The sequence below is a fragment of the Scedosporium apiospermum genome (assembly GCF_000732125.1).
Source record: "Scedosporium apiospermum strain IHEM 14462 chromosome Unknown SEQ_SAPIO_0143, whole genome shotgun sequence".
Classification (NCBI taxonomy): Eukaryota; Fungi; Ascomycota; class Sordariomycetes; order Microascales; family Microascaceae; genus Scedosporium; species Scedosporium apiospermum.
The window spans coordinates 1,174,478-1,191,651 of NW_015971844.1; the positions used below are offsets into that span (position 1 = coordinate 1,174,478).

The 17,174-nt window shown below is 54.0% G+C and overlaps 4 protein-coding genes across 4 annotated transcripts; 1 reads left to right on the forward strand and 3 right to left on the reverse strand.

Moving 5' to 3' along the window:
- Positions 1–756: 756 nt before the first annotated feature.
- Positions 757–3,015, reverse strand: SAPIO_CDS9619 (Uncharacterized protein; the record flags this gene model as incomplete). Its single annotated transcript, XM_016790965.1, has 4 exons — positions 757–2,448; positions 2,539–2,706; positions 2,798–2,865; positions 2,964–3,015. The coding sequence occupies 4 exons, from the start codon at positions 3,013–3,015 to the stop codon at positions 757–759; spliced, it is 1,980 nt and encodes a 659-aa protein (XP_016639475.1).
- A 2,965-nt stretch (positions 3,016–5,980) lies between these two features.
- On the forward strand, positions 5,981–9,961 carry SAPIO_CDS9620 (Variant SH3 domain-containing protein; the record flags this gene model as incomplete). Its single annotated transcript, XM_016790966.1, has 2 exons — positions 5,981–6,055; positions 6,128–9,961. The coding sequence occupies 2 exons, from the start codon at positions 5,981–5,983 to the stop codon at positions 9,959–9,961; spliced, it is 3,909 nt and encodes a 1,302-aa protein (XP_016639476.1).
- Positions 9,962–10,886: 925 nt separating this feature from the next.
- SAPIO_CDS9621 (Ribosome biogenesis protein ytm1) lies at positions 10,887–12,381 on the reverse strand (the record flags this gene model as incomplete). Its single annotated transcript, XM_016790967.1, has 2 exons — positions 10,887–12,211; positions 12,291–12,381. The coding sequence occupies 2 exons, from the start codon at positions 12,379–12,381 to the stop codon at positions 10,887–10,889; spliced, it is 1,416 nt and encodes a 471-aa protein (XP_016639477.1).
- A 706-nt stretch (positions 12,382–13,087) lies between these two features.
- On the reverse strand, positions 13,088–17,041 carry SAPIO_CDS9622 (putative exocyst complex component sec8; the record flags this gene model as incomplete). The annotated part of the gene is made up of 3 exons (XM_016790968.1): positions 13,088–13,760; positions 13,849–16,489; positions 16,972–17,041. The coding sequence occupies 3 exons, from the start codon at positions 17,039–17,041 to the stop codon at positions 13,088–13,090; spliced, it is 3,384 nt and encodes a 1,127-aa protein (XP_016639478.1).
- Between the last annotated feature and the right edge of the window lie 133 nt (positions 17,042–17,174).

A 17,174-nucleotide genomic window follows, 5' to 3' on the forward strand; every position in this document is an offset into this window, starting at 1 on the left:
CTCCACTTGTTCAAGATGCTCCCTCTAAGAGTATCCATCCATATGAAAGAAAGGCCAAGTTCCAACATCCATATGTCTGAAACCTGAACCGAGATGAAAGAAGGAAAGAATAAACCGACAAAACGCCTGTTGTGCCCCGAGAACTCAAACAATGCAAACGCCGCGCAAAATACCAATGTCATGGGAAACAATCGTCAAAATCAAACATGCCATCATACATCACCAGCTATGCAGACTGGATCGAAAAAAAAATGAAAAGACTCTCCGCACTCACTCGAGCCTTAACGCCATGACACTCGTCAAGTCTGATATGTGTAATGTGTTTTGCTCTCCTCTTCTCCCTTCCGATGCGAATTATTAAGTGTTGATGTGTGCGTTGCGCCTTCGTATGCTCTATGACGCGCATGCGGGGAAAAAATGTGTGTATGCATATCGAAATCAATGCTTTTCGTCCTCGTACTCTTTTTCTTTTTGTGGTTCCGACCCTTCGTCGGGTGTGGAGGACATGAGCATCCATGATATCCTTCCGTTGAAGGGCCAAATGCAAAGGCGCTCGTCTATGCAATTCCATCGTACAGGATATTCTCACAATGCTTTTGTTTTGTATCGTTAGATGCTTCCCATAAAAGAAAGCCATCTGACGATGATGCGGAAAATGCGAAATTCGAACACAAAAAAAAAAAAGGAATACAGCCAACCCAAGGTAGGTTAACTGCTATCCTTTTTCTCATTCCATCTTCCTAATTTTCTTGTTGTTTAAACCGCAGGCCAGCGGAGACGCAGACCCTCAAGCCAACGTCCATAAAGAACATCAGAAAGCTGTCTGCAATGCTCCATGCCAGGTTGGGGCTCGTTGCCGGGATACTTGGCCTCAAGAGCGGCCTTCTCGTCCCTGTCGACGAAGTCGTGGGTGATCTCGGTCTGTCGACGGCGGTGGCTCCTCAGATGGGGATTGGCCTGGCTCAGGACCAGCTTCGTGGGGCTGTTGGGCGGGGCAGGCGTCGACGCGCTCTTAATGATAACGGTGCCCTGGGGTGTATTCGCCGAAGCGCCCTTCATGGCCGCCTGGCTGAGGAACGCGGCGTTGAGCTTGTTGTCCTGGGACACGGCGGTGACTAGGTTCTGGAGGAGGTGGTAAGCTCCCTCGGGGTCGACGGTGTCGAGGAGAGAAAATGCGTCGGAGAGCTTGGCCAAGGCCTCGCGCTTAGCCATGGCTGATGTCTGGGCGTGCAGCTCGGACAGAGTGGGGTCGACGGCCTTGGCGAAAAGGCGGCGACCAAGTAGTGCTTCCTTGCTAGAAGCCTCGACGGGGGCTGGGTGATGAGGGGGGTGGTTTTCATTGAAAACTGCACCGTCGGACGAATCGCCGACCTGGCCAGACGTCGAACCGTCAGAAGGTACTCGGCGGAAGAGCCGCATGGTCGAGCCAGAGTTGCCGAACGACATGTCAGGCTGCAGGGGGCGCTTAGCCACTGCGATCCGCGGCGAGGGGTTACCGGGGGTTCTCTGGGCCGACGAGGCGACACGTCTGACGGAACCGGTTTGGCTTTGCGCGTAGGCCGCCGACGGCTTGCGGCGAAGAGAGCCAGTGTTACCAGCCGAACTGTTGTATGACTCGTTGGCGGTCATGATGGATGGCTGGCGCCTCACCGTGGACCTACGAACAGTTCCCACTGGCGTAGAAGGTCGCAGGGGATCGTTCTCGAGCTCCAGCCTGCGCATAGCATCTTCGGCAGCGAAAATCGATGACGGCTTGCGAGAGCGGATGATGGTGGGGCGTTTGGGGGCCACGGACTTGACGGTATCGAAGGTCCACTCGTCGGCTTCATCCTTGGGCGAAATGTTCTGCAGGGTCTCCTGATAGAAGACGGGGTGCAACTTTCGGGTCTGGTTGGCGTCCCATGATTGCCTGCGAGCGATGAGCTCCTGGAGGGCTTCGACCTTGCCGGCGGATCGGATGAAGCGGTGGCGAAGGAGCTCCTTGGCGGTGGGTCGGCGCTCGGGGTCTTTGACGAGGCACTGAGCGATGAAGTCCTTGAACTCCTTGCTAAAGTTGCCCTGTAGTCGGGGAGGTTCGTTCTTGGGGATATGGAAAAGGACTTTCATGGGGTGAATGTGTGAAAGGGGAGGTTCGCCGTTGGCCATCTCCATGGCTGTGATGGCCAGAGACCAGATGTCGGCCTTGAAGCTGTAGCCGTCTTGCTGGATGACCTCGGGGGCCATCCAGAAGGGGGTTCCGACAAAAGTGTTGCGCTGAGACTTGATGTTGGTGAGCTGGGCGGCTACACCGAAGTCGGCCAGCTTGACCTTGCCCGTGTCGGAGAGCAAGACATTGGCAGCCTTGATGTCGCGGTGAATCTTGCCTTCTGCATGCAGGTAGTCGAGGCCGCGGAGGAGTTCTCGGCAGACGATGGCGATGTGGGATTCGGGGAAGTTTCCGGGTTTCAACTGCGCCATGCGGTGGTTAGTTAAGCTCGTCGCAAATACGCAACACCCAACTAGTGGGTGAAGAGAATGGACAGAGAATGTTACACATACCAGGTCTAGACAAGAACCGCCACCTAAATATTCCATGATGATCCAAAGCTTGTGACCGCGGAGGAAGCATCCCTTGTATTGCGTAACGAACGAGCTCGAGCAGGTGCTGAGCACGGAGATCTCGCCTTGGATTTCTTGGATGTCATCGTCGCTCGTTTCGAGGTCAATCTACGAAAGACGTGATGTCAGTCCCAGACTCAAGCCGAGTTGGCATCGAACGGCGATCGGTGTCTTGTATGGAACGGGAAGAAGCACTTACGTGTTTGATGGCGACGGTTTCGCCCGTGGCCTTGTCAATGCCCTTGTACACAACACCGAAGCTTCCACCTAAAGTAGCACGGGTGGTTAGCAACCGCGATGAAGTCTCAGGCTCGATCGAAGCCAACAAGCCGCGTTATCAGTACAGAACTGGGCGGGGGACTTACGGCCAAGCTCCTCCAGGACCTGGTAACTTTCGGCAACACCGTCGTCGGCCATGTTGCCTAATTGCGAAAGGATGTAATACTGCTTGCTTTCGGATGGTCTATTCGTCTGTTTGCGGGTTCGGTTATCGATGCGGGGAGAGTATGAAGTAATGTTGAAGTCGAGGTAAACAACAGAAAGAGAGGGACGGCTCGACGTAAACCAGGCGACGCGATTGTTGTTGAAACCGAGTCAGTTCTACAAGATGACAAGAAGGAAGGTGTGTAGTATGAAGGCAATGAAAGAGGTCTCGAAACAGGCTAACATCCACCGTTCAACGAGACTAGGACGCTGGGAGACGTCTGCAGATGCAAGTTGGGGAGGAGGAAGGAGATAGATTATCCCAAGAAGATGGAGGGTCCAACTTGTTAATATTTAGGGTGCCCAGGTTCCAGAACGGTTCCCATGGCGTGCAACTAACAGACTAATCCACTGATTGATCCATTTGCCTTTGCACCCATGGTGTGACGGAGGCGACGGGTATGCAAGAGGTATGTATAAAGTAGGGAAGAAGTGGGGGGGGTGTGTGTTTGATAGACTGAGAGTCTGAACGTGGATCTGGGCATCTACACTCGGCTTATACGGCGTACATTTTAATCAAACTAGGGTCAATTGGTCTCTTGGCTCCACAGGTTGTCCAGGACAGCCAAACTTCTGGGGCAGGTATCTAGGCTATTTAGGGTGCAGACCAGGGATTAGCTTCAAAGCGTCCAGGGGCTAAACCAGAGCAACTGTCCTAAGAAATAAGCCGTGGCGCTGGGGGGCCTGTCGCAAAGGTACCAAGACAGGGCAAAGTAGCAGATATTCTTTGTGATCTTTTGTACTAGTACACAAGGGAAGTGCGGATTGACGTGGTTGTCCGGGCTGTAGAGTTGCAGGGTCGCTGGTTGCTTTGTTTACTTTTATCCGCTTTGGGATAGCTTTTTCATGCTAATGCCCATTCTAGTACGACAAGTCAAAGCAGACAACACCTCTTTAGGACTGTCATCGGCGAGTCAGATCTGCGCCCAACCGGTTTCTGGGGCAGAGACATGAAAAACGAAGAACAAGACGACAAAAGTTAGTGTAATCTCGATGGCATTTCCGGGTCTGAACACCGGCGTCGAAAAAGTCAGTCTCTCAATTTTGCTTTTCAGGTCAGCTGAGGCCATCTGAGGCGGGTTGCCGACTGGAGACTTGCAGCGCACTAGCTTAAATGGAGACTAACGCAGGATCAAATGGCTGCGAATGGCGCTGTGAAGTATTACAGGCATGACGCTACTGGACCCTACTCGCCCACTGCACTGCGAATAGGGTTGTAGTTCCCTGGCAGTTGCCGAGTTGAACCGCAGATGTGGTATGATTGAATGCTCTAGCATCTGCAGTGCCGGGAGAGGGTAATTACCAGTGCAGCGCTTGCGTCCACATCGCGAGGACGATAAGGAACGATAAGTCTTGGCCTTGGATCCAAGACGAGCCGTGCAATGTGTTAGTACGATGGAATTTTTACGAAGTAAACCGGAGACAGCATCGTTCGAACGGTCCGGGCGGAATCGGACCAATGTATGGCGTGTGCTTTGGGATCGGAAGATTGAAGCTTCAACCACGGCGGCAGTGCTAGCGATAGCGACCCGAGGCGTCGGTTTGAAAGTGCAAACGAGAGAATTGTAATCATGCTGGGGGTTGCGGTGTCCGAAGTCCGAACTCAAGATTCCTGGCGACTGCACTTTGTACTTGGACTTGAGGCAGAGAGGGTGTGTGTGGGAAGAAGGCGTGGAGGCAGCTGAGAAGAGAGAGAATCGACGATTGCCCTGAGCAACAGCGCCGGAGTACGAAGGTACTTACTCTCTTCAAGTACGACAAAGTACAATGACGAACGAGTAATAAGAAGAAAGACTCCACTGGGTGGCTTCATCGCCGCGGGCAATACGCAATCAAGTAGACACTTCAAGCCTCAATCGGGAGGTTTCCACGCCTGACGTCTACTGAATCGGGTGAAATGTCTGTGAGGCAATTACTTACTTGGGCCATTCAATCATTCTGTTAACCTTGTTCAGCCTAGGCATCGCGAGTCTGTTCCCGCATCGCTGATCTTCTTCCGTTTCCCGTTGCGACGATGAATTGAGATGGACAAAATTTACAAAGTACTTCGTACTTCGTACCCCATCCAGTGAGCTTGTGCTGCAGGGACTGAGGTATAAAGGTACATTGGACGTATTGTAAGTTTACAAAATGGATGACGAAGGACTTGCAGTTTACGAGCATTTTCCTTGCGCGCTAAGCCACATGTGCATTTTGTGGCTTGCCAATCCTCAGTTGCCCCGTCGACGGCCCCTCTGTTTTGTTGCCCCCCTGGCCAGATGCCACCACCTGAATCTCCACCAGAAATCAACCAACCCGAGTCCAGGAACATTGACATGAATCCACACGACGACACACCGTCTCGACCTTCCCGTATTCGACCTTGTCGATATTATTTCCCTTGACGCCTGAGACTATTATACGTACTTCTCTATTCCTCGGCAAGTATTATACGAGGTTGTGGGAGAAAAGCTTCATACGATTGATCTTTCTCCCCTGGAAAGCAGAACCCTTGATTATATTGCACGACCCCGTGTTGTTTTTGGTGGTGTTGCTTGGGTGAAACTACCTTAACCTTGCCTCTTCTCCCACTTCCCCAGCTCACGAAGCTCGGGCAACCTTGACGGAAAACACCACAACACCACGACGAAAGACACCTAGCTGTACGAGGGATCGTGCAGCTTTCACCAAAGAAAAAAAAAAATCGAGCTCCGAGTCCGAGTTTTTAAGAAATCCCCGGCACCGCAGAACCACCGAGGCTGGCGAGAAGATAAGAAGAGAACGAAAAAAAACCGAAGGCTCCCAGGATCACTGAACCCGTTGCTGTCTCAGTGCTGGGCCAATTTTTGTTTCTCACGCCCGCGTGGGCGCTCGAGTTCCCGTCTTCATCCATTTCCATCCACAATTCGGCCTGTTCATCATGACATTAACACCGCCGCCTCTGCCAGCTCGGTTTCCGTGCTGGTGTAGAGCTGTATACTCGTGGGGAGGAGAGGTACGTTGGGTGTTGAGCTACCGAGGTCAAAGAGGTTCATGATACTGACTTCATAACCAACATGGCATATAGACAAAACGAGATCTCGGTTTCATCGAAGGCGACCTTATAGAATGTCTTAATGCTGGAGATGGTTCGTGGTGGACCGGAAGACTCTACCGGGACAGGAGGACTGTCGGCGTCTTCCCCTCCAACTTTGTCCAAGTCCTGCCCGATGACTTTCGACCCACGAGCCGCTCTGTAAGCCCGTTACCAGGAGGCAATACCCCGAGCCCGAAAGGCGCTCCTCAAAAGACGAAATCGTGGAGGAAACCTTTTGAGGCGTACGCGAAAGCGCCTCATTATACAACTGCGAAACAGCCTGAACAGTACCGCCCAGGGACGGTCCGATCAAGAGACACTTCCAACTCACCTCAGAAGCAGCCACAGCAACAACAGAGCAGGATAGGGAGGTCGGCATCGCCCATTCCCCCTTCTCAGTCGTCGTATGATCTGCGACGTGCGGCTTCGCCCGCGCCGCCTCCCCATTCACAACAGGCCTATCACTCTCATTCCCGGGGCCCTTCACCAGTTCCTCCACCCCAAGGTTATTCATCGAGAGCGGTCTCACCTATGCCTCCACCCGTCCGCGGATACCCAGACCGGGCCGTATCGCCAGCCCCATCCTTCAACCACCATCACCATCAACCGCACCACTCTCAAGATTTTGGAAGGGCAGACTCCCCGCCGCCTCCAGCGCCACCTCCACACCGTCATGTCGCCCGTCAAGGATCGAATGCCTCGTACAATCAAATGCCTCCCTCTATGCCCCGTCACGGCTCCAACGCATCCTTTGATAGCCGTCACCAGCCCTACCAGACCCCTGCGAGGCATGGATCCAACGCATCCTATGACCATCACCCTCACCCTGACCTCTCCCGTCATGGTTCTAACGCATCTTACGACCATCGCCAACCTGACCTCTCTCGCCACGGCTCCAACGTATCCTATGACCACCGCCAACCCGACATCTCTCGTCATGGCTCCAATGCTTCCTATGATCAGCCTCGTGTACCTCACCACCTAAACACCCAGCAACACCACGATGGCCGGCATCAATACCACACGCCTCGTGCAGCATCACCGTGTCCTCCGTCACCTGCTGGGAGCCATATGACACCTTCACCACTCCGTGAAGCTATGGACGGTGTCATTGAGCAGCTGGACGCGCTGGGGATGTCGAGAGGAACAGACACGTCAGAAGGGCCACCATTAGATCCATGGTCTCCCGAGTCATTCGACATGGTTTCCCGCCAGTCCCGAAAACGAGCTCAAAGCCGGCCTCATACGGCAATGGGATACCCGCACCCGGATGAAGGTTACGAGACCTGGAGTGGAGGATCTTCGCAAGATCCATCGTACCATAATGGATATGGCGAAAAGGACCATCCGCTTCCAGACTTGAACAACTACGTGGATCGGATGGAGAAGAGATTCCAGAAACTTCATGGTCAGAGCTCAAGCGTATCCGGGCCAGACGTCGACACGCCACCTATCCCGCCACCTAAGAACGTGCCTCGTGACCGCCCCAAGTCATCAATTGGGATGGCAGCACTAGACATGGACGGCCCAGGCCCCGTGATACCTGACCGGAAACTACGGCACCGAAAATCAGCCTACGAGGTCGGCCGGGAGGCGCTTGGCCGCACCTTCACCACTAAGACGAACTCGACGAGCGCCTCGTCGGGGAATCGCAGTACCGTCACAACAACGACCCAGAACAGTGACCGAAGTCTCATGAGCGGTTCATCAGCCGGCGCCATCAGTGCTACAAGTGCCGGCAGCTATGCTAGGAGGATGCAGCGTGCCCAAAGTGCCTTGGGAATGCGTGATCTCGACGACGATAGGCCCGAAACACCGTTTACCGGTGTCACGTATCATAGCAGCCATGCCTCCAACCAACCTCGTCCGCAGTCTCAGGTCGCTTTCCACGACGACGTTGGCGGACTTGGAGGACTTGTACAGCCAAAGCCACCGAAGAGGAGCATCTTCAAGAAGATTCTGGACTCCGCAAAGACTGGAGTTGCCAGTGGTCGTAGTCACATTGATGCGGTAAAATCATCACCGCTGAACAAGTCCACGCCATCAGGCCTCGCATCCAACGCAGCCGCCATGAGCAGCACCCCACACCTTGGCGGTAGCCGTCAAGGAGATGTCGCTAGAGAGATGGGGCTCGGCAACGCTGTGGACTGGGTTCAAGTTCGTCGGGACGTCAACCGTTCAAATTCGCTCAGCCGCCACGAGCGGGTTGAGCGACGCGAGCGAGCGCAAATGCTGGATTACCCGTCCATCAATGCCGCAGACGAACTCTACGACAGCATCAATGGCGATGAAGGGGCTGATGGCATGCCTGTGAATGAACCCATCAACTACCAAGCAATCAACCTCAGCCAGGTCGACAAGAACACACGGTTTGTCGCTAACCTGCCACCCACGACAACTGCGATCACCCTTGCCACGACCTATGTTTGTCGGCCGTATCGAAGCGATGTACAACGCCTCCGGGCCATTTTCACATATGTGTCAGAGAAGATCCTGTGGGAAGAAGACTTCGAAGGCGATGTCGACACAAGGCGTGTCGTTCAATCCGGCCGCGGCTGTGCCAAAGAAATTGCGGTCCTTGTTACGGAGATGTGTGCCGCAGTTGGCATTCAGAGTGAAGTCGTTCGGGGTTATCTTAAGACGCCTGGCGAAATCCCAGAGGTGTCGATTATGCCGAGGTCGAATCACTGGTGGAATGCTGTGGTTGTGGATGGGGAATGGAGGATACTCGACTGCTCGCTGGCTGCACCCTCAAACCCGCGACGGGCAGCGTACTCTTCGGTGGGCAGCTCCGTCGCAGATTCTTGGTGGTTCTTGACCCGACCCACGGAGATATGCTGGACTCACATACCCGAGCACCACAGCCAGCAACACATTGTTCCACCAGTGGCTCACGAGATCTTGCTCAACTTGCCCTGTGCCTGCCCCCCTTTCTTCCGGAATGGCCTTCAGATGTTCGACTACAACTCATCCCTTACCCGCATCGAGGATCTCGAAATGGTTCACATCAATTTCAACGTCCCCGCCGACGTTGAGGTGGCAGCCGAGGTGGAAGTCCGGGCCTTTACGCAAGACCCGGATGGCGACGTATTCGAGAGCGGCGAGGTTGTCAAGAAGCGAGCATTGGCTCAGGCCGAGTGGTTCAATGGCGTGAAGCGGTACGCCGTCAAGGCGCTTCTTCCCGGCGACGAAGGACAGGGTATCCTCAAGATCTATGCCGGCAAGAGGGGCCTGATGCATAGCATCAAGGACATTCCTCACCCGCTCGCCTTTGCCCTGCCCATCATCCACACGGGCGAGAACCCGCCTTACGAGTTCGTCACGCGACACCCGACGCCGCATGCTCAAAGGCATGACATCTACGTCGTCCAACCACAATGCCAGCGACTCGCTCTCAATAACACATTCGTCTTCGCCATCCGCCAGCACCCAAGCTCGACAGGTGCCTCGGTCCTCACGCCGTCGTCGAACCCCGGAAATGTTAGTCCTATTCCTTTCGCTCGACCGAGCTCGGCTTTGAGCATGACAGCATCGAGCGCCAGCGGTTCCAACCCCAGCACGGCCAGTTCGGGATACCCCGGCAACAAGAAACCGGCCAAGCTGGCTATCCAGACTCCCGGCGGGAAGATCCTTCGCCTCATGAGGAAGGATGATAAGAAAGGCGTCGGTGTCGGCAGTGCCCGCGCGGCTGGCGATGAGGAAGTCAGTGACGGTGGCACGTGGGAGACGATCATCAAGTGCTCGGAAAGGGGCACCTGGCGGGGCTTGGTCCTTGCGGACCGCACGGCGAGATGGTGTGTCTTTGCCGAGTGGGTTTGTGCCTAAGTTGAGTCTAGGCCTTTGTCTAGTTTTCGTCTTGTTTTTTTCTATTACTGTTTTTGCGTTCTCTCTTCTTGTTCATTTTCTTTTCTTTCTTCCGGGGCGCACTGCTCTCATTTGGATGGAGTACAGGGAAATATCTCTTTCTTTTTTCGTTTCTAAGCAACGGAGTTTCGAGTTTTCGCCAGCAAGAAAAAAGTACCGACCTTGCTTGGCTCAGCAGGTTTTTCTCCTTTCGGCATGGCATCTTGACGGAGTTTCTTTTCATGACTCGCCTTGTTTTGTTTCCGGAACTTTTGGGGGATGGGGACGAGGGAAACCACGGGAAATCATAGAGACACGATGATTTGGCGTGGGATATTGTTTAAAGTTTCGGGCAAAGAGGGGGGAGGTGGATCTGGGCATTCTTTAACCCCCCTTAGACGGGTTGATCAGGGTCGAAGATTTGGTTGTGTGTGTTGTTTTTTTGTTTGTTCTATTCGAGGATATTGGCATCCAGGTTCATTGGAGTATTTGGCCATGTACGATTACAAGTTGGTTTTTAGGACGTTTTTAGGCCCTGGGACCTTTTTAATGCTTATGCCTTTTGTGTTCTTCCGTTAATCCTATTTGTTGCTCTCCATCTCGGCCTAGACTCAACGTTGTCCGCGCCTTGAGATGTGGATTAGTGAATATTCCCCCGCTGAAAGCAAGAGCGAGGGCGTTGAAGCCTTTTGTCTCTCGAGGACCGTATTTGATTTTAGTCTCGTATAGATAGCCTTCGACGTTGTTACGGATCGGGTAGACGTAGATCAGGGTATCTGTTTCTTGACATCTATAAATTCTCCTAATACTGTAGTTCCTTAAATCAACATCCAAGCCTCCTTTTGTGACCCAACCTTCATACACCCTCCTCTCACCTCCATCATCTCACGTCCCCGGCCGGACCTCTTCAGCCAACCTTATTTATCTGCACCTGACGATCCTCACCGCCTGATATAATCCCCCAACTAGCATCCCACCTTACCCTCAACACCTTCCCCCCATTCCCATCAGGTTTCACCTTCGCATCCTTCATGCTCTCCCTCGGAATCGTATACACCACCTCGTCACACACCCTCCCGCCCCCTTCCTCCTTCGTACCCGCCCTCACGCTCCTCAAATCCCAAATCTTACACGTACTATCCCACGAGCCCGACACGAGACTATATTCATTCTCCGGGCTCGCGCTCACGCTCTCCACCCAGCCGAGGTGTCCCCTCAACGTCATGACGGACGTCGTGGCCGCCGACTGCCTAGGGTCGATGAGCGTGATGTGCCTGGCCGTGGTTCCTGCAGCTAGCAGCGGCGAGTTCGTCAGCGCGGCGAGGCAGCGGAGGGGATGCATCGTTGTGAGCGAAGACACGATCTTCTGCGTCGCAAGGTCGACGGTGCGCACGGAGCCGTCCATGGAGGAAGCATAGGCCACCGACGCGTCCGAAGGGTGAAATATCGCCGCCGTGACAGGCTTGTCCGACACCGTCGCCATGGCGAGCGGTCCGCGCTGCTGCAGCTTGACAGAACTCTTGACGCGCTTCGTGGAGCGCGAGGTCTGTTCGGGCGCTTCGTAGGCAGGAGCAGCCTTGCGCGAGGCCGTCCAGAGACCGACGCGGCCATCCGACGAGGCGGTGAGGAACTTGCCGCTGGCGTGGTGAACGGAAATGTCCCTAATCTGGTCGGCATGTGCGCAGAGTTCTAGCACGGGCTTGAGGGTTCCCCTTCCGGCGGTTTCGGCGTATTCCCAGACCAGAACCGTGCCCTCGATGCCGGCTGAGACGATCTTGGTAGGCGAGAGGAACTTGGCCGTGTTCACGCGCCTCCTGTGGCCTCCGTTCGCGGCGTCGGGTGAAACGGCGAGCATCTGGCCCGAGCGATCCCACACGCGCAGCAACTTGTCATAACTAGCGCTCAATAACCTCTCGCTCGCAACATCGAACTCCCCTTCACCATCCTGCTTGGCCAGGAGCGCCTTGACGGCCGGGGATGTGGAAGAGAGCACGTCGACGTCAGACACCCAGTCCTCGTGCAGGAAGCTATTTTCGTAAAAGGGCGGGAGGAGGCTAGGGACGTAGTCGAGCGTCACGGTGCCTTCGAGAGAGATTCCCGAGCGCTCGAGGTGCTCGGCGAGCGTGCCTTTGAGGAAGGATCCGTTTATGAGGAAGTCGAAGGGAATGGGGTGGGAGGTGGCGAGCATGTCCGAGTGGTTGAGGATCTGGGAGAGGCCATAGCGTTTAATGTCTGATAGAAGAGATCATAGAGTTAGGAAAAGCGCTTGGCGGAGTTGAGAGAGAGAGGCGGAGAGGATGTGCGAACGAACCTGAGGGAACGACTAGTTGCCTTTTTTCTTCGGGGAGCTCGATGTCTGTGTGTTTGGTCGTAAAAACGACCTTTACTTGGGCCGCAGCCATTGTGAGCCCCTTCTTATGATATGTCCAGAAAGAGTCGAGTGCAATTGATTAAAATTCTTTTTGGTGGGTTGGGAATTGGTAGTGATTTGGTCTGGTCGAGGAGAAAGTCGATTAGAAAAAAAAAATAAAGTTGCAAGAAAAAAAAATAATAATTTTTGGAAATTTTGCAAGGCTGGAAATGCCCCGCCATCAACACTAGTTCAGCCTTGCAGCGGTCGCAATGAGGGATCGACAATCCAACAACACCTTGTAATACGTAGATACATACAAAGGTAAATATGGATTCTTCTGCAGGGCCGGAAAGGAGTTCTCATCCATACTCTCCTCAACCAGCTCGGTCTTGCCCCAAGGCCCAAGACTGTAAACGAAAGGGTTGGACACTTCAACATATCTCACATCACGCGCACAAGTCTGTAATGAATCTCGCCTGTAGATTCTCTCCCTACCCAGACCCGTTCGTCTTCAACATGGAGGGTATTGTATGATATACACAACATAGTATCATCGCCATCTTAGCTCTCATACAGACATCCGGAAGAAGGCCGCTCGCCCCGAATGCGCATCCCCTCATAAATAAAAAAAGACCACACATCGTAGCGACAGACAGCTAGACCTACCAACACATCCTTCCCCTTTTCCCATTATATACCGAATGAAACACACATAAAAATAAGAAAGGAAAAAAAAAAAAACCAGCAAAAATCCTCTAGCTCTGCCACAAGAACTCGCTCAAATTCAACATCTTATCCGCCATCTCCCTCTTCGCCGCCGCCGTCACGCCCCTCTCAGGATCGTTCAACTGCTGGCTGTAACAGAGCTCCATCAAATCCTTGAGCTCATCATACGTAAACACTTCTCCGGCCGGCGCCGCCCCGTCCTCCTCCGCCGCCATCTTTTGCTGAATCTCCGAAACCTCCTTGGCCTTGGCGACAATGGCGTCGGGGCCCTTGTCGAAGAGGTCGAAGTAGTTGGAGGTTCGGGAGAGATTCACGCCGTCCTCGATGTTCTTGAGGTTTTGCTGGAGGACGAGGATGTTGAGCTGCATGCGGCCGCACCCGTTGGAGTTCATCGGCGATGCCATCCGCGCGTTGCCCACGAGGTATCTGTTGACGAGAAGGCCTAGGCCCGTGCGGATAAAAGATATTTCCTTCTCGCGGAGGTACCGTACGATAGTCTCGTCGGAAGCTACCAATTCGGAATTGAGGCTTAGAATCTCCGGATCGGGTTCCCGGACCTCCTGGTCGAGAACGTACGGCGCCGTCTCTGGGGAGAGGACGATGTGGAGAGAGTAGATAATCTTGCAGCGGGACTCCATGCGAAGCGTAAGGAGCGCTGCTTGCGCAAGGTCTTCGTACGATGACAGAATTCCGTCAAAAGTCCTGATGTCTTCGTCAGTATGCTGGGGTAGGAGAAGGAAAGCTTCAACAGAAAAAAAAAAAAAAAAAAAAAAAAAAAAAAAAAACGTACACTACGGTTTCTTGCGTCATAGGCAAGTGCACCGGGCCTTGATCGTCTGCAGCCTTGCCCGGATCATTCATCAGAGTCCACCTGCGATTAGACTGCCGTGGCAGGTTAGGCCTCGACGAGTCTGTATCCTGGTTCGTAATATGGCGCAGGCTCGCAATCTTGATGGACAGCCACTTCATGCTAGTATAGAGCAGGCACAAAGACGAAATAGTATCGCGATCTTGAATGATATCGCTCAGCTCGAAAGGGTTCTCGCTCGTCTGCTCCATGAGAAGCTGAATTTCCCGCTCCAACAACTCCGGGTCGGACTTCTCGCCGGCCCATATCTTCTTGACGATTTCGTTGATCGCGCTCTGTTCCAGCGCCATCTTCGCCGAGGCGCGCATGCTATGTTGCTCGCTGGGCTGCTCTTGCGCTTTCGTGACCAGGCTCTTATACCAGGCAAGGCAGCGCTCGTAGTACCGCATCATCTGCGTTATGATCAAGGTGCTCAGAGCCTGGTCGTGCGGTATCGTCGCGAGCATCTTGCAGAACGCCGTCACGACCGTGAAGAAAGCCGTCGTGCCCTTGAGCACCGGTCTCTTGGCAACCTTTCTCCAGTCTTGGTCTTGGAGGAAGGAATCCAGCTCGCCGAAGATTATCTCGCTCAGCTTGGCCAACGTCTCGTCGAGCTGCGGCTGGAAGACGTTAACCAGGAAGTTATCCAGGAACGACGTCAGCGTGCTCGTGGCTAAGTCGGAGCCTGGCGGTACGATGTTCTTCAGGCGCTGCAGGAAGACCAACGTCGGCGGCAAGAGGAGGCTCATGTTGAATACGCTGGGCTCCACAAGCGACTTGTACGTCTTGGCCGTCTGCCGATTTTCGTAGCTGGATTCGCTCTCCTTCCGGCTTCCACCACCGTCCATGAATGAGCGGATACCGATCAACGACGCTTTCTTATCTCCTCCCCGGCCCCCGCCGCTGGTCAAGCCTGGTACTGCGGATTGGATGATGTTCTCCAGTGCCTCGAACTCGGTCGTCATCTCCGTCGATTTCACATCGGCCTCGGAGAACTTGAACAAGTCCTTCTTCCCGTCCTTCTTTCCACCAATCGCCGCTCCTACATCAGCAGACGAGTTGAACTCGTAGACATCTGCGTCTGTTGTGACGTAGTTGTGCAGTAATGAGCGGATCTCGTTTTGGTAAAGGTTCCAGAGTTCCTTGAAACTACCTAGCAGGGCACTGTTATTGCCCGCGCCTTCACGTCGAATGAGTGCCTTGATAGATTCGTGGAAGACACGCTGGCCCTCGGCAATCGCTTCGAATTTGCCGTATAGTGTCCAGAGCAAATCGTAAATCACATCCGCTCTCATCTTTGTCTCGCGGCTGCCGTAGATGTGCAGCCCATGGCTGTTCGAGGAACCGCCGCGCAAGGAGCTGGGATGTCTCTGGTCTACCTCGTTTATCGTTTCGTTGACTACATTAAAGAGTTCAACGGGCAGCCTCTGCTTCAAAGTGTCCACGGCGTTCTGGAGGCGACCGAGTTTGTTCAGTGCCTCTACTAGTAAACCGATATAATAAAAAGTATCGGACTCGGGGTTTCTGGCAGGGTCTTCCGCCACAGTCTGCTCAAAGTCAATAGCTTCCATGAGCTGATGGAAGGGCGCGACCGTCACGGAATCGCCCCACGAGTCATGCGTAGTGCCTTGGTTCTTAGCCAGGCTCTGCCACCGCTCTTGACAGTAAGGGGACTTGAGGTACAGGTGCTCATGCAGCTCCTCCACAAGAATATCCATCAGCGCCGTCTCCTGATTCGCAAGATAGCTTCGCAGGTCACTCAGCGCCCCAATATCATCGAGCTCGGGTCTCCGAAGCTTGCGGAGCGCATTCTGCAGCACCTCGACCGCCGTCAGGAATCGCTTCTCGGAGATTCGAGCCTCCAACTGGTCCGGCACCTGGCGAAGCTCCTCGAGCTCATCAAAAAGCTGAATCAATTCGTCGTATTTTTGCGACGTCTTGGAAAGCTTCTGGAGCTCCGGATCGCTCTGGCAGAGGTTCGCCTTGGACGAGGCCAGAGACTCCTTGAGAGCGCGGACCCTCTTCTGCGACACCTGTATGCTTCCCTGGATCTTGTGGAACGTGCCGATGGAGCTGTTAAAACCTTGATGGTGCTCGTTCACGATATTCTTCAGCGACTCTTGGAGGAACTTGTGCGTCTTTTTGAAATTTCGATACTCGTGGGCGCGGCCGACGGAGCTGTTGTCGAGCAGCTGCAGCGCAAGCTGCACGGGTATACATTCGGCCTCGCAAAGGGCGGGCCACTCCTCCTTGATGACATCAACAACCTGGTTGATCTGTCGTTCCGCATTCGTCTCGCCCATCCTCGGTCGAGATGGCTGTCGAGATGGCTGTCGAGAGGCCTGAGCTTGAGCTTGAGCGTAGCCTCCGTTTCGCACTGGTGGTGGTGATCTCGTTCTTATCGCAGGCGGCGGCGGTGGGCCGTTGTTCGCATATCTGTTGTCGCTGCCGTAGGAATCTCCGTACGGATCGTAGTCGTCGTCGCGCCTGCTGCTGGCATAACCTCCTCCGCCGCCTCCCCCTCCGCTCCCACCACTACCTCCTCCTCCACCGTATCCGTTGGAACCGTAGCCGCCGTTACGGCCTGTTGTCATACCGTAACGCCTCGACATGTTGGTGGAACATGAATGCGATACTTCACTATTGTGCTACCGATGGGTCAATAGACTTGGGAGGTGCATGATCCTCCCTATGCAATTGGTGGGACAAGTGGTCTGTGGCTGCTTCTGAAATTACTGTTAGGTATCGTCGGGAGAAAAACAGAAACTAAAAATAGGTCAAAAAGGAGTGTTGTTTTCAGAATAGTGAGCCCAGTCAATCATCGCCGGTTCCTGGGCTACCCAAGTGAAACCTCGAGTTCTCTATCCCTGAAAGCGTCCGCTATTATTATTACTCGGTAGCTTGAGAGACGGCGGAAACACCTTGCTCCGTCCCAGTTCCCCAGATGAAGGTACAAAGGTACCTGGATTCGAGGAATCCACAGGCTTGTGACGGTCGAAGTCTAGTGGCTGCCAGTTGAAACCCACGTGACATAAAGCCTCTAACGATTTGGATCCGTTTCATTACGTGAGCAGCGAAGCTTGATCAGGATGGCCAAGGCGGCAGTAGCGACCGCCGTAGCCTTGAGCTTCGTCATGTCATCTCAACGACTAAGCGAAACACCGACCACCCCGATAACTTGATGATAGGCTCGGCCGAGCTCCCCAAGAATTGCACGTAAGATATCCTCGTACCCAAGCGACTGCGAAACCGAAGGCCGATATTCCGGA